Genomic DNA, 15,002 nt, shown 5'->3' on the forward strand with positions numbered 1-15,002 from the left:
TTCTAAACTAGTAAAAATTTTGTTTTCGCCATTTTTCTTTGCCATAATTCTATTGTTTTAGCACATGTGATGCATTTTTAGATGGGTGTCATAAATTAACTACTTATTGCGTATAAAAATTTTAAATTTCCGCACTACCCATCATCGAAATTAAAAAAAAAAGTTGTTTTTTGGCCCACCCTACTGTGCATGAACGGCAGGAAAAAACCCACTGCTTGTCCGTAAAACTGTAGCGAGGTAAAGTGGATTTCCCTGCATTGACACTACGCTGGCAGCAAAGCAACTTTTACAGAGTTTGTTCTCTCTTATTGATAAGCAGGTGATATAGTACTTGGTGCTGCTGCACAGGTTTTAAATGCAAAACACCAGGGGCTGTGTTGAAGTTTCGAAAAAATGCTGCTTTTAAATGTTTTTAGCCAAAATTAGTAAAAATAGTATGTTTTTATTTTCGATGATGAGTCGCGCGGAAAAGGTACCATTGGAGACACTTAACTCCCATAAACGTTTTGGGGTGTGTGGTATAGCGCTTTCCTTTGCTACAAATTATGGGAGGTCACTGTGTCCTTCCAGAAAGTACCTTATTCGGCAAATTTTGTCTTAGAATTCGGCAAAATGTGGAGCCCCATTCGGTAAATTTATCCTCATTCGGCGAAATTTGGAGTTCCATCCGGCAAGATTTGGAGTTCCATTCGGCAAGATTTGGAGTTTCATTCGGCAAATTGAGAATTTTCACAATCCCAAATATTTAAGTTCGGGGCGCCCCTGAGTAAGATATCCAAAAACTCATTTACTTTTGCATTGAAAAAAAGAACCTTGTTACCCCGAAATGCGTTATTTTGTGCTTGTTTGACGTTATTGATTTTATTTTCATTGAGGTGGTAGTTCGAATTAAAATGATGCGTATACTTTTCATTGCAAAAAAAAAAGCGATTAGTACTCTTTTTATTTAATAACCTTAAATTAAATAGTGGTTGAATTAAATGAGATTGTCTTTGAAATTAATGCACTTGCACCAACATTACTTCAGATAGTCTTTGAAATTAAAATATTAACGTATTGCAAAAATTATAAAATTTAGCATTGCTCCCCATAAGCAAAAATCTGCATTAGATCTGTTGAAAGGTTGTGTAAAGCAGAGATTCAGACAGCTGAACATAAACAAATATGTTTAATACGAAACATGGGGACACACATACAGCAAGACATAGAGAAAAGTAGTGAAGCCCGATAAACAAGACTGCGGCTCTTTAAATAGAATAGAGGGCAGATTTTCAGTATCCAATGATGTTTCTCAAATAGCAATAAGCTTTCTCCAAAGTCCGATAGTGGATTTAAGAAGAGATTTCGCGAACTCCGTGGAAAGCTGCAAATGTCTCTTCCAATAAGAAATAAGCACAGTTATTTCTTTTAAACCAATAGAGAAAGCGATTACATTCAACAAGATCTATATTTATCGTGAAAAAATAAGAATTTTCTCTGTATACCTAAAATGAAGGTGTTGTACTTTATTGGATTTGGAATGTAGAAATGCTTCAATTTTTTTCGCTTGAAATCTTTGTTTCATTAAAAGTAACATGGATTAAAGTTGTGAAACACAATAGCGTGAGAACTAAAGTAATTAAATTGCCGAAGAATTGTCTCTACTAATAATAAAGTTGTAAGTTGGTATGTAAGGATATGTCTTTCTGTATGTTTGTGACTTACCTAAAGCTAAGACCGGTCGGTCAATTTTTATGAAATTTGACTGAAGTTTTTTTTTTTTTTTTTTTGTTCTAATTGTAGGCCATAAAATGATAGGAAAAGGCTCTTTCTACGCGAACTTTGTATTTGAAAGTCTGTAAACAGAACGGATCCTAGGGTGTTGACGGTCCGTGTGCAAAGTCTTAATGCGCCACCCCTCTAGAGAATTTTTTATACTTTGCTTAATACTTAACGCCCTTATCCATCTTCCTTCAAATTTTCTGTATCAAGTTTAAAAAAAAAAAAAGAAAGAAAGAAACAGATAACATTATAAAACGTAAGAAGCGTTTTATAATGAGGAACACTTTGTGTGTACAATTTGTTGCTTAGAAGAAAATAATAGGTTCCAAAAATAATTCCTAAAAACGTATTTTAGTTCGCCTTCGATGACATCATAGGAAAGACGAAAGTTGGAGGATTGTGTGATCTCCCCAGAAATTTGTTGAAATTGAAGTATGAAAAGTAGTTTTAATTAATCGTTGGTGGTGTGGCGTCCTACTCCTTAGTCCCGGGGACCCGCAGTGGCCTGTCAGTAGATTTTCGAAATGCAAAAAATCGTTAGTGCCCATGTCGTATGACTGTGCGGCATTGCAAATGGTTAGTAGCCACTACGCGCAGCCCCATTAGAAAGAAAGAAAAAAAAATCTTTGGTGGTGTTAGAAGAAGAGAGTCGGGTAGGTTCAGTTCTTCCACTGCGAAACTTTCAAAATTGGTGTCGAAAATCGAAATTTTATTTGCAATTTTACTATTAAGTTAATTTTAAGCTGCTTTTGGTAATCTTAGAACGGGTGGCGGCTCTTCCCGGAAATTTCCCGAAACTGAAATTTTTTTAACACGTTTTTGGGTATCTTTGTTAATGTTTAAGGAAAGGGGAGGTTCGGGGCTGTGCCCGGGAATTTTTCGACATTGAACTTTGAAGAAACCAATTGCAAGTTACCTTTGATAGTGGAACGAGAGGGAGAGGATATGGTCTTTTCTCTTCTTCATTCAAAATTTTCGAAAGTGAAGTTTTAAGGCATAAAGTCTTTGGCAAGGGTTGGGTTTTGGCGACTTTTCTCTCGAAATTTCATAACACTGTAGTTTTAAAATCACATTTTTTGGCTATGTTTGTTAACGATAGTGGAAAGATGATTAGAGGTTCCCAATGAAATGCTTTTTCGAAACTGAAATCAGTTTTAGGCTGCGGAAGGAAGGGTTTGTGGGATCTCAGACAGGTATTTCTTAAAACGCAATTTTAGAAAATCTTTGGTGACTAAGAAACTCGGGCTATTTTTGAAACTAAAGTTTGAAACATCAATTATTGATTACCTTTAATGACGCTGACGTGAGCGGGATGCCCTAACATCGTAAAAGTTAACTCAGGCGATCCCAAAAACGCAACTTTAAGCATTGTTTAAAAACGATAGGGAAAAAAAGGTTGCGGGGGGGGGGGGGGGCAGGGTGCTCTTTTTTTAAACTGAAGTCAATTTCAGGCTGGCTTTGGAAAAGAAGGATGTCTTGGTTCCATGGAACTATCTAAAACCGAAATTTTAAGCTATCCGTGACTACGTTAGGGAATGAATATTCTCTTCCGAAAATTCTTCGTAACTAAAGTTTTAAAAACACAATTTTAGTCTATTTCTGAAGACATTAAATGAGGGGGGGGGGGAGTTGGGTATCTTGGAAATATTTTGATAACCAAAACTTAAAGGCGTAATATAGACTAGCTTTGGTAGTAATGTCTGGAATATCGACAGCCTTCGCCGTAAAAATTTTCGAAAATTTAGTAGAAATGAATTTTTTTTAGGCAATGATTGATGACGTTAGAAGAAGAGACGGTTTGTGGGCTGTCCCCGGATTAAACATTTTAGAGCCATCTTTATGGACTTCGTAAGAAAGAAGGAATAAAAGTCTAAAGATCGGCAACGGTTCACCCAAGAAAATTTTCCAAAATTAAAGTCCTAAAAATGCAACTTAAGGCTCTCTTTAGTCTTTTCAAGGAGAGACCTGCTTTTGGATTTGTGTTTTGGAACCACGCTTGAATTTGCTACCCGTGATACGAGCTCTGGACCCCTCTCTGATCTAAAACCGAGCAGTTAGTTCATTAGGGATCTTCACTATCTACCGAAAAAAATGTTGTAAAGTGGAAAAATTATGGAATTTTAGTTCGGAATCATGTATGTTTGATCCGCAGGGTGGAGGAATTCCCTATCCCCCCCCCCCCCCCCGTTTCCGCGATTATTGAAAAATATAATTTTATATTTGAAGGTGTATCTTATTAATATAGTTATTTTATTCTGAAATAATTCTGATTGTATAAGGTCTGTTTAAGCTTGTAGGTGGCAGGCGAGGGGGGGGGGGGCAGTAGTGGTCGCCATTGGTACCCCTTATAGAAAGCCCCCTTTTATCCTTCGGAAGGAGCAATTGCTCTTATTGCCCCTTCTCTGTATCTGCGCACGGTTGCCTGCCCACCTATGGCTCGAATTTTGCAATCAAATGAAGGATATTGTCAAGAGAAGACACAACTGTGCACTAACTTCCCTTTTTCTATGCAATGCTTTTGGGAAATCGGTACTCAGTTAAATTTTCAAAGTTTTCAGTAAACTTTTAAAATTTAGCATATTTATGCGACTTACTATAAATTTTGCTTTGAGAAATTTTGCTTGACTAGCTGACCCGTGCGAAGCATTAAAAAATTCAAGAAACCAATTTTTTAAGCAATATTTTGAATAGATAAAATGTGATTTGTTTGTTTATTTTTTGCTGATAGCAATGAAAAAACTTTAAATGATGTTTTTCGAAGTTTGATGAAATCCGTTTTTGCCTCATCTTTTAATTGTTTTAAAGAAGATTTTTATTTAAACCGCAAAAATGGTTCTTTTTCGGCATTTAGATATATAGAGTTATAATTCAACTCTAAGCACATCAATGTAAAGCTTTGGTTGAAGTGCTGAGAAAAAAAATAGAAAAATCTTTTTGTCAATGCTGTCTGCTGTTTTTTTTTTTTTTTCCTCACAAAAAAAGTGTGTGATTGAGATCAATTGTTCTAAATCATAGCATTGTCTTATTATACCAGTGTAGTGTAGTCCTAGAAAAATAAATTGGAAAGACATACAAAAAAACATAAAAATCATTTAAGTTCAAAGAAAGGGGGAGGGGGCGAGCGTAGGTTCAAAATAAAAAGTGGGTATCGCTGTCCATCCTCGACTACACTAAACTGTCTAAAATTAAAAAGCAAATTTGTAGAATTTACTAGATTAAAAATATTAGCGATTGCTAGTAATTTTTTCAATTCCATATTATTGGTTTCAGAAAATAACGGTCACGGAGGGGGCGGTCGGCACCACCGCCCCTAGTAAATCCGCCACTGGTGATCCCCCATACGCAACGTGGTGAAACATATTTTCTACAACACACTAACATACTATTAAAAAACGCATTTTCAGACCCCGGGCGGGACGATGGCGTAGATTGCACCATTGAAAATTCAAGAGGAGGGGTGTTTTAAATAGTATTTCTTTCTGTCTTTGAAGGGATCTATCTCATTCTGAGACACCGAATCTGTCATTTAGGGGTAACCTGAGTGGGGGGGGGGGGGAATCCCCCCTCTCAATTTTAGAAAATGTTGAAAAAGTATGCATACAGTGGGCGTCAATTTGTTTTTTTGAGCAATCACGATTGCTTATTGTTCTCACTTGACAGTTTTGAATTCCTATGATTTTATTTTCCCCCCGCCAGCACCACCCGTCGGCCGGCCGCCTCACGATGCTGTTCCTAGAGCGAAAACCGTTTCCAGGATGCGTCACTTACTTGCCTATACTTACACACACACCTACACCTGCACACATACATCTACACACCCAAACACACACCTACACACACAAACACATACACACACAACTACCCACACATACATATACCCACCCCACGCAAACACATACACACAACTACCCACTCACACATGCCTACACACATGCACATACCCCCACACACAAACAAACATACCCCCCCCCCCACACACACACACACAAACACTCATGCCTACATACACACACTCGTGATTGCGAAAAACATAATTTGAATTCAAGATATCAAAGTTCAAATTAATTTTTTTTTTTTTTTTTTTGGTTTCATTTACGATGAGTGATTTCCTCATAGAAAAATTGGAAAAGTCGGGTCTGCATGTCTGCCTTGTGCCGTTTATGCCTCAGAGCAGGAATTATAATATTTTATCTCTTCTCGATGTATACAGTAGCAGAGATAAACTTCCGTTTTTTAATATTTATATTGCTCTAGTTTTCTCAGTTAGTCTATTAATTTTCGATTTGTGCATGATGCCATTTTTTGTTTTAAATATTATTCTGTTATAACTCTACTGTAAAAGCAGAATGCAGCTCACCAGAAAAAGAGAGTTCTGATACTTACTTTAGTATTGAACTTAACGCGAATTAAATATTAAAATATCTGATAGACTGTCGGGTCTCATCATGCACTGCTTTTTCATTGTGGAGATATGAAACATTTCATCTCCTGGAATAATTTTCAACCATTTCACAATCATTTAAATCTTTCAATAGTAAATCAAAATTTATTATCTTACGCGTTAATGTCTTTGATTCTCTGTCAGTTGTAGTCGGTGGCTCAGTGGTCTAGGGGTATGATTCTCGCTTCGGGTGCGAGAGGTCCCGGGTTCAAATCCCGGCTGAGCCCCATTTTAAAGAAAGCTTACTTTTTTTGCATACTATATTGGTGTTCTTTTATGATTGGCCTTTGTATATTGGTCTTGTATGATATTGTTCACGTATGATTCTTTTTCCCATTCGACCTGCAGTATTGTAGCTTTAATATCTGCGAAGAAAGAATTGATTTTTTTTTCTGATGAATTGCATTTTTTTCCATATTGATTCAGTACTTATCATGAAAAAAAAAAAACGAAAACACTACGTGAAACTAAACAAATGTGAAACTAGAGTTTCACATTAGATACCATGTCCGTCGTTCCAAATATTTTTTCTTGGTCAAAAGGTGTATATACTCATTGCAGAAAAAAATGAAAAACCGCAAAACACTATATGGATTTACATTGATTAATCAAAGCCAGAGGGAATCAATTACCCCTTCCTGACCCCCTTAAATGTCAGACCTGTTTTTACCCCCAACAAAATCTTTTAGTACTGCATTAATATTTTTTCCTGAATCGATTCGTGTTAGAAATGAACAAGTGCTGCCATCTATGGTTTTTTCTTGAAGATATTAACCCATTCCTTACTACATTTGTCTTGTTTACGAAATTCTAATAGTATAAAAAACATTTGTTTCTATTTATTTATTTATTTGTTTTTAGGTGCTATGATGTTTCAGTATTATGTGAAAATTGTCCCAACAATGTATGCACGAGCTGATGGTCAGGTAAGAAAATGTTAATCTATCTAAATTTTATAAATTATTTACGTCATGAGTTTATTAACAAAAGTCTGTTTGATAGTGGCCCGCGCCAAGCCTGATCGGCGTCGTCGTGCAAATGGCTTTTGAGTGCCTTTATGCAGTAGCGTTTGATGCAAATATAGTTGACAAATATAATATAGGAAAAATACTTGACATTTAATTTATTGAAAAACAATGTGCGGAAATTTTGTGATTCATCAAAATGCAGACTTTATTTATTTAGAAGCTAAGCAGCTTCACATACATAGAGGACTGCATGCCAAGTGCCTTGCCTAAATGTAGACTTAAATGCACTTTTTGAAACATAAGTTTTTTTTTTTTTTAATAGCATTAAAAGCAAATTCATATATAATGTATATTACATAATAAACACATTTATGCTAATAAACTGATTGACACAATCAACTTACAGTTCAGAACAAATAAATTTAATATGTTTCCCGACACAAATTTTAAAATACAAGGGGACTCCGCCCCCTTCTCCTTGCCGCTCACCAACCCCCGAAGATTGCTCCGGGATCTTATTTGATTCGCAAAGATTTCAGTTGTTTAGAAAAAATAAGTTTTGAGTTCCATTTTGAACAAAATGAAAACCCTGCTCTCCCTTCTATAGGAAATGGAGTTTAAGTAAAGAGCTCATAATTAGAGCACAATCCGATCCAATTTTGCTCTCACCCTAGCACAAAAAGAACTTGATAGAAACATGCACAACTGACGTATTAAAAAAAAGCTTTGAAGAGCACCCTTTTCCCGAGTTCCAAATCAACTTGTACCAACTTGCACAAGTTAAAAGGGGTTAACTGGCTAGAGGATGCAAAACCGCAGTTTTGTTTGAAAAGTCACTCTCAAGTTCGTGGTCTTTAGTAATATATTTTGCTCTTTAGCTCCGAGCTTGAAATGAGTTGAGCCTAGGACTTTCCTTTAAAATAGAAACCCTTATATTTGATGTTCTAACTATTCGAGAAAATTGGGTCAAGCTTGGTTTAATGCAGAAAGAAAATCTCTTTTGAACGACATCAAATGTTAAGGAGTGTGGAGAACTCTTTCATCCCTTTCACAGGCAATTGTTGTGAAATTTTAGCTCAAAAAATTAATAACAAAAAAAAAAAAAAAAAAAAACTGAATTTGTAAAAAAAAATAATAAAATAAAATAAAAGTGCAGGTGCAAACCCCCAGGACTCGAAGTAATTTTGTACAAAATTTCAAAGCTGTTTGTGCTATAGAATCTCTTGTACGCAGGCCCACCACAGACATCCTTTCACTATTTCTTTGACGTTACTTTATATACAGGGTTTGTACGGGTCATGGAAATCCTGGAAAGTCATGGGAAAAAAATAAGCAAATTTCAGACCTGGAAAAGTCATGGAAAATTGAAATTTTCAGTCTAAGTCATGGAAATTTATTTTCAGTCATGGAAAAATGTTCCGAGAAAAAGTAACAGTAGCTAAAAAAGAGTATTCGAAATCTTGAGTGATTTAGTATTGCACCATGAAAGGTATCTAAACTGGAAAATTGAACGATCTCAAAAAACATTGCATCTAAGTTCGTTTCCATCACACCTAAATCTTTATTTTAAAATTTATCAGTGTTTATCTCAATTTGTTGAAGGTTTTGGACAATCATTAGTTATGCGATAGAATACAGAAATATCAGAATTCTAATGCTCAAAAACAGTAGTGCCCAATATACGGCCTGCAAAACTAATCCATGCGACCCACTGGTACATTCAGTGTCATTATTCAAACATGTTCTGGAATTTCTGAACCTATTAATTTATATGCATTTGAAAATGTACAAATAAGTAAAAAAGTACATTTAAATCAAAAGATTTATTTACTATGAAATGTTTTTATTTTTTTAAATAAATATCTGGTTTAGAAACATGAATTTACTAAAGAATGTGGTTTTATTTTAAATAACCAAAAAAATGTCAAGTTGACACTAAAAGGCAACTTTTGAAGCAAATTTATTGAAACTTAGTAATGATTCATTCAGCCTTTTCCCCAATCATTATCATTCTGCCTGTTTATAAAAAAATAGTCAACATTTAAGTATCATTCACTGTAAACTGAAACCCATAAACTTTTACTTAACAAACTTATATGATAAAAACAGGTAAGAATTATTCAGTTTTTTAGGTGTACACTGATATTTTTTTCAGTCAGGTAGGGGTATTCTCATAGAAGTTTTGCTAATGCTCAAAATAAATAAATAAATAAATAAAAATTAAAATTTTAAAAAAATGGCAAGTTTGATAGTACTATTCTCTTCATGTAACAAGGTCATGAAAATTTTCATGAAGTCATGAAAAAGTCTTGGAAAAGTCATGGAATTTTTTCATCCAAATAGAGTATGAACCCTGTATTTGGTTACTTTATATATATTAATATATAGAGATAAAGCTTATGATATCTTAATGAGCAGTATAATTTTACCACCACCATTTTATGTTATGAAAAATTTAATTTTATTTATTGGTTCGAAATTCTCCCCATTTGTGGCATTTTTGAACGGCAGAACTCGGCGCCTTTTTTTACTCTGGTGCCGTCGTGCGTCGCACGACCTTGCACATAGGGATGGTATGGCCCTGGTTTGGTTTACTTTAGTAATATCTAAACAAAAGTTCAATGTTTTTATGTTTGCCTGTTATGAATTACGTTTTAGAAACAAAGTTAGCGTCTGTCTGGAACTTTAACAAAATTTTAATTTTTCTATTTGTGCACAGAAACTAGAAGCACAATAAATTTTTTGTGCATGATTTTGATTTATTTTCCTGTTTTTTTAGACTTTGCACACAAATCAGTTCGCTGTTACTCGCCATCAAAAGCAAGTTTCTACTCTATTTGGAGACCAAGGACTTCCAGGAATATTTTTCATTTATGAGTTAGCTCCTTTAATGGTGAAGTACGGGGAAAAACAAAAGTAAGTTGAAAGTTTCTAAGTAAAGCAATAAACTATTTTCTAGACATCACGGGAAGGAAATTTTTTGCTGGCAGCTAAAAAAATTAAATATTTAATCGTTATTTTGGACAAGATAAAGTTTTCAATAATCTTGAAAGAAAAATACAATTACTCACTGAAGGAATATAAATTTTCAAATTCATTACTTAATGACTTGTTGTCATGTACAGGCATTTGTGTTAACAACTAAATCTATTTAGAATTTATTATCATAGAAGTCTAAGTGCTGAATTTGAAGGCAGAATATTAAAACAATTGTAGTCTGATTAAATAAGATTGCAGCTAAAGATTCTTTTAAGATGTTTTATTTTAAATAAACAGGATTAATAGCATTGAAGTGTAAGTTTTCCAATGTATAAAAATATTTTTGAAAATATATATCTATGCAGAAAAAAAACAGTAGTTTCGTTTCATCTATCACTTGTGGTTTGTTATAAACTGAATAAGGTTTTGAGAAGACCAGGCCAAGAGATCGATTAATCTGGAATTAAAGAGTTAATTGCTCATTCTTTCTAAAAGTTAATGTAATGTTATTATTTAGTCTTCATATTTATATTTAATGCAATATTGAAAATATATATGTATTTGCTTTTTATTATGATTTTTTTTAATATCCATTATTACTATTCATGAAAATTTTCAATTTCATAATTTATTTTAGAAGCATTTGTTTTCTTTCTCGGAAATTTTTTGGCATATTTAATTGAATTGTAAGACTTTTATACCTGTATAAATTATTTACTTTTGTAGGTCTTTTTTCCATTTTTTAACCAGTGTTTGTGCAATCGTTGGTGGAGTATTTACAGGTAAGTTTTTGAAAACTATAAATGCTTAACTATATTTCTTATATTCATAGTTGTCACCCCCAGCACACACAAAAGGGGGGGGGGGGAATGCATGAAAACGGTTTTGGAAAATTTAATGCAGTGTACTTTCAAGTTAAAAGTAGCTTAAGAAAGAAATGAAGATTAAAAAGCTCATTTTAGAAATTTATGAGCATTTGTCTTGAGTAAAAATGCAACAGTGGATTACATAACTTCAAGTAAATTTGTCCTAGATATGTATATCACAAATATTCTGAAATCTTTAAGAGTTCAGCAGCAGCATGTTCAGTCATTTTGACGGCTCAGAACAACAGTAGGACATCATACCGTTTTTTCTGAGGTTTAGTTGTCTTACTAATGCTCAGAGTGCTTATTGCCTAGCATGTCCCCCAGACAATTTAATAATTCCCACAGGATCACTTACTCTTACAGCAACAATGGCAGTAAGGCAACGCCTCTGAATGGGCTCGCTGCAAAAAAAAAAGCAACTCCAATTTCAATGTTTTCACAATAGCTGCATTAAAGCTGAAAATTCAATCAATTTTTTTCTTTACATTTTAAAAACTACCCTTGTATGCTCCTTCTTAGTACAGTTGCAGAAGAGGAGTCATAAAAATTTGAAGGAATTTAATTATGTGATTTGTGGTGTTTAAAGCTGTAATGCGGACCTTTTGAAAATATTGAAATTAGAGCTACCTTCTTTTCGCAGCAAAGCATTCAATTCTACCAAATGTGGTGTGGGGGGCTTATACTGTTCTTCATGAATCATCATCGCTAAGTTTTGTCCTAGTTCAAGTTCCACGTGTAAATGGATCTAGTTTTTCTTAGCTGATGACAGTTTCAAAATAACTTAATGTAATGCCACCAGTAGTTGAAATTTAATAAAGAAATAATATACAGTGACCACCGCTTATTAAAATCACATTCGTTCTCAGGACATTTGATTTCATAAAGCGGCTGATTTTATTAACCGGCATACCTACATTTAAAAAAAAATAAAAGGTGTTAAAGTTTAAATACTTTAAAAAACGTATCACGCCATTTATTTTTGTTTTAAGTATTTCAAAATACAGTTGTCATTTTTACTGAACATTAGAGGGTTTTTTTCTTTAACACAAGGGTCTTAAAATATTGGCGTATTGCAGTTTGATTAACAGAATTGGAGAGCAAAGGTTCAATATCGTTTACTAATTCTTTTGTAACATTCAACATTATATTTTCTTCTTTGCTGTAAAGTGCATTGTATGTCATCAAGTGCTTTTTTGACATCCATTGAAGATGTAAATTTGGCACTGAGATTTCCTCATCTTCTGAGAACAATTCCTTCACTTTATGGTTCTCCTTTATCAATTTTTTACGTATGACGTCCAAAATTTTGATTTTATAAAACGGCGATAGTGATTTTATTAAAGGATGGTTTTAACATGTTTTGGTGTTGCTATGACTCTGTTCTTCTAGATTTGATTTTAAAAAGCGGCTGATTTTATAATTTAGTGATTTTATTAGTGGCGGGTACTGTATTGGCTAAGAGAAACACAGGAACCTAAAAGATCAAATAAAAATAAGCTGAAGTCAGAGGTGATTGTGAGTTCATCAAAAAATGCCTGAAGGTTTCAAAACGAGAACGGGGGGGGGGGGGGGCGTAATCTTTGGCCCCTATTACTTAAGTGCACCTTTGCTATAGTATTAAATAGTTTAGTTCTGAGTCAAAATATTTGTGTACATTTGATTAAATTTTTAATGGGTTACAAAGTTACTTTTGAGCTGGTGTTATACAAATTATCTTGACATTTGTCTAAGGGATAGGTGTCCATCTTAAGGCTCTTGGCTCTTGCAGGTATATTTAATGAGTATTATATAATTTTAAAAAAATTGCGGAGATGGGGAGAAAAAAAACATAATTCCGGTATTTTCGGACATAAAAATACCGGAAATACGTGTGAAAATACCGGAAATTCGGTAAAATACCGGAACACAATCACCCCTGGCAGCTGAAGGTAAGCATGGTTTCAGCTTAATTTGAAGTTTTGTTTTATAATTTTGCACAATTTTATAATTTCTCATGAATTTTTTTTTCTTCACACTATAGTTGGGGCACAGCATTGCGGTGCTGCCAGGTTAGGTTTGCTTCAACTATAGCGCAGTGTCAAATACTGGTGGTTGCACCTTAAATGTAATCAGTTCTAAAAGAACTAATTTTTATAAAGCCTCAATGATTTTTTTAAACAAATTAGAAAATTTAGTAATTTAAGCTTTTGAGAAACAATCAATTAGAATATTTCATGCTCTTCAAACAAGAGAAAGACTGCATAACCACTGCAGATAGGGTTTTATTTATTTTCTTAACTGTAAAAATATTAATAAAAATCTATATTTTTTAGTTGCAGGTATGATTGATTCAGCAATATATCATTCATCTAAAGTAATACAGAAAATAGAACTGGGTAAAGTGAGTTGATACATGTTGTCTCTAATCACTCACAACCAATCCTGAAAAGTACAGCTTTTATTAAGATGAAATGATTTTAATTCTTTTTTGAAATTCAAAAGAAAATGATCTGATGTATTTATTATGTTATTAAAGTATTTTTTTAATTAAATATCACTTATACTTTTAAAAGATTTTTCTTCATGATTAAATGTAAATTGTCAACGTTATTAAAATAACTGTATAAGAATTATCTGAATTACAAAATAAGATTCTTTATGCAGGCAAGTGTCATATTGGCTGAAAAAGAATGAACCAATTTATTTTTACATTATCTTAGGATTACTTTAAAAATTAATGCAATGTGTGAGGACTGTGTCGTTATCCATTTTTTTTTCATTGATGGATATAAATTGGATTTTTCACCAGTGAGTGTGGATATGTGATTCCGTTGTACATACATTTCTGAATTTCATGATACATACTAGTAAAAGTATTGTTAAACAAAATTAAAAACACATATTATCCATGTCTCAATTTTTTTTTTATTGACATGCAATACAGTGAGAAATGAAAAAGTACACAATACATGTAATGAGAATTAAAAGCTTCAAGAGCAGTTAACATTGTTGTCAATTTTTTAAACACTGGGGTATTATCAGTTTTTATAATAACATTTCAATTTTTTACCAATCATTTTATAACTAAGAAACACCCAATTTTGTACAATGCTGGCCATGAAGAATTGATCTTTGCCTAAAATTTGTATTATCCAAATAACTGAAAATTTGGAATGCTTAGTAATTCTGATAAAACTGGTTTAAAAAAATAGATTGCAACAAAAATAAAGCATTTAATAAGTTAAATATTCAGTTGAAAATTAATTTGTTGTAATTTGATTAAGTGTAGTTGAAGGTATTCTATGCTTTTTATTAGGTTTAAATAAGTACGTCAATTGTTTTTGCTTCTATAAAATGAGATTTGATTCAATGGCAACTAAAGTCTTAATGAATATAATACAATGAACATGATATGCTTTCGTCTCAACACAAAATGATGGCTTTGAATTTACATTTTGTGATTATGCTGGAAAATTGATTTGAAGTGAGAGTGAAATTAAGATTTAATGGTAAGATTAATGCTAAAGTATCGTGGTCCAAAAAGTTAAAATACTTCGTAGAGCTGGAATTGTAAGCTACCACATAGAAACAGAACTATATACAGTAGAAGACCGTTATAACGCACACCTTGGGACCTGAGCTTTTGCGTTATACAGGTTTCTGCGTTATATAGATCATTTCACAAATTTTGAAACTAATATTCAGAATAAATCTATATATTAGCCTTTCAGAATGAGTTTTATCTGCAATGACTATTAAAGCACCAATATTACAATTAGTTTTTCACAAATAAATATGTTTCACAATCAAAATCCTGCACTTCTACTAGCTTCATGGTTTGCATAACAGTTGCATTTTCAAGAGCCATCTGGTATTTTCTGTTTACTATGAGGTACTAATTTTCAATTTAAAAGCTTTGAAATAAGATGGAAAGATGAAAAACTTTCAAAATTTAATTTGCCTAACAATTTTTTTTTTTTTTTTTTTTGCAAAGCAAAACAGGGA

General features: G+C 33.2%; 1 protein-coding gene and 1 non-coding gene across 2 annotated transcripts in view; both read left to right on the forward strand.

Annotated features, from left to right (window-relative positions):
• LOC129219678 (endoplasmic reticulum-Golgi intermediate compartment protein 3-like) overlaps positions 1–14,984 on the forward strand; it is a 60,689-nt gene extending 45,705 nt beyond the window's left edge. The window contains exons 10-13 of the mRNA XM_054853954.1: positions 7,064–7,128; positions 9,950–10,086; positions 10,876–10,931; positions 13,331–14,984. Coding sequence (XP_054709929.1) covers positions 7,064–7,128; positions 9,950–10,086; positions 10,876–10,931; positions 13,331–13,407 — 335 coding nt within the window. The 3' untranslated portion in view covers positions 13,408–14,984. The remainder of the gene's footprint in view (positions 1–7,063; positions 7,129–9,949; positions 10,087–10,875; positions 10,932–13,330) is intronic.
• On the forward strand, positions 6,358–6,429 carry Trnap-cgg (transfer RNA proline (anticodon CGG)). Its single transcript has one exon. It is a non-coding gene; the product is annotated as a tRNA-Pro (tRNA).
• Positions 14,985–15,002: the final 18 nt, after the last annotated feature.

This window comes from Uloborus diversus, chromosome 4 (assembly GCF_026930045.1).
Source record: "Uloborus diversus isolate 005 chromosome 4, Udiv.v.3.1, whole genome shotgun sequence".
NCBI classification, from domain to species: domain Eukaryota; kingdom Metazoa; phylum Arthropoda; class Arachnida; order Araneae; family Uloboridae; genus Uloborus; species Uloborus diversus.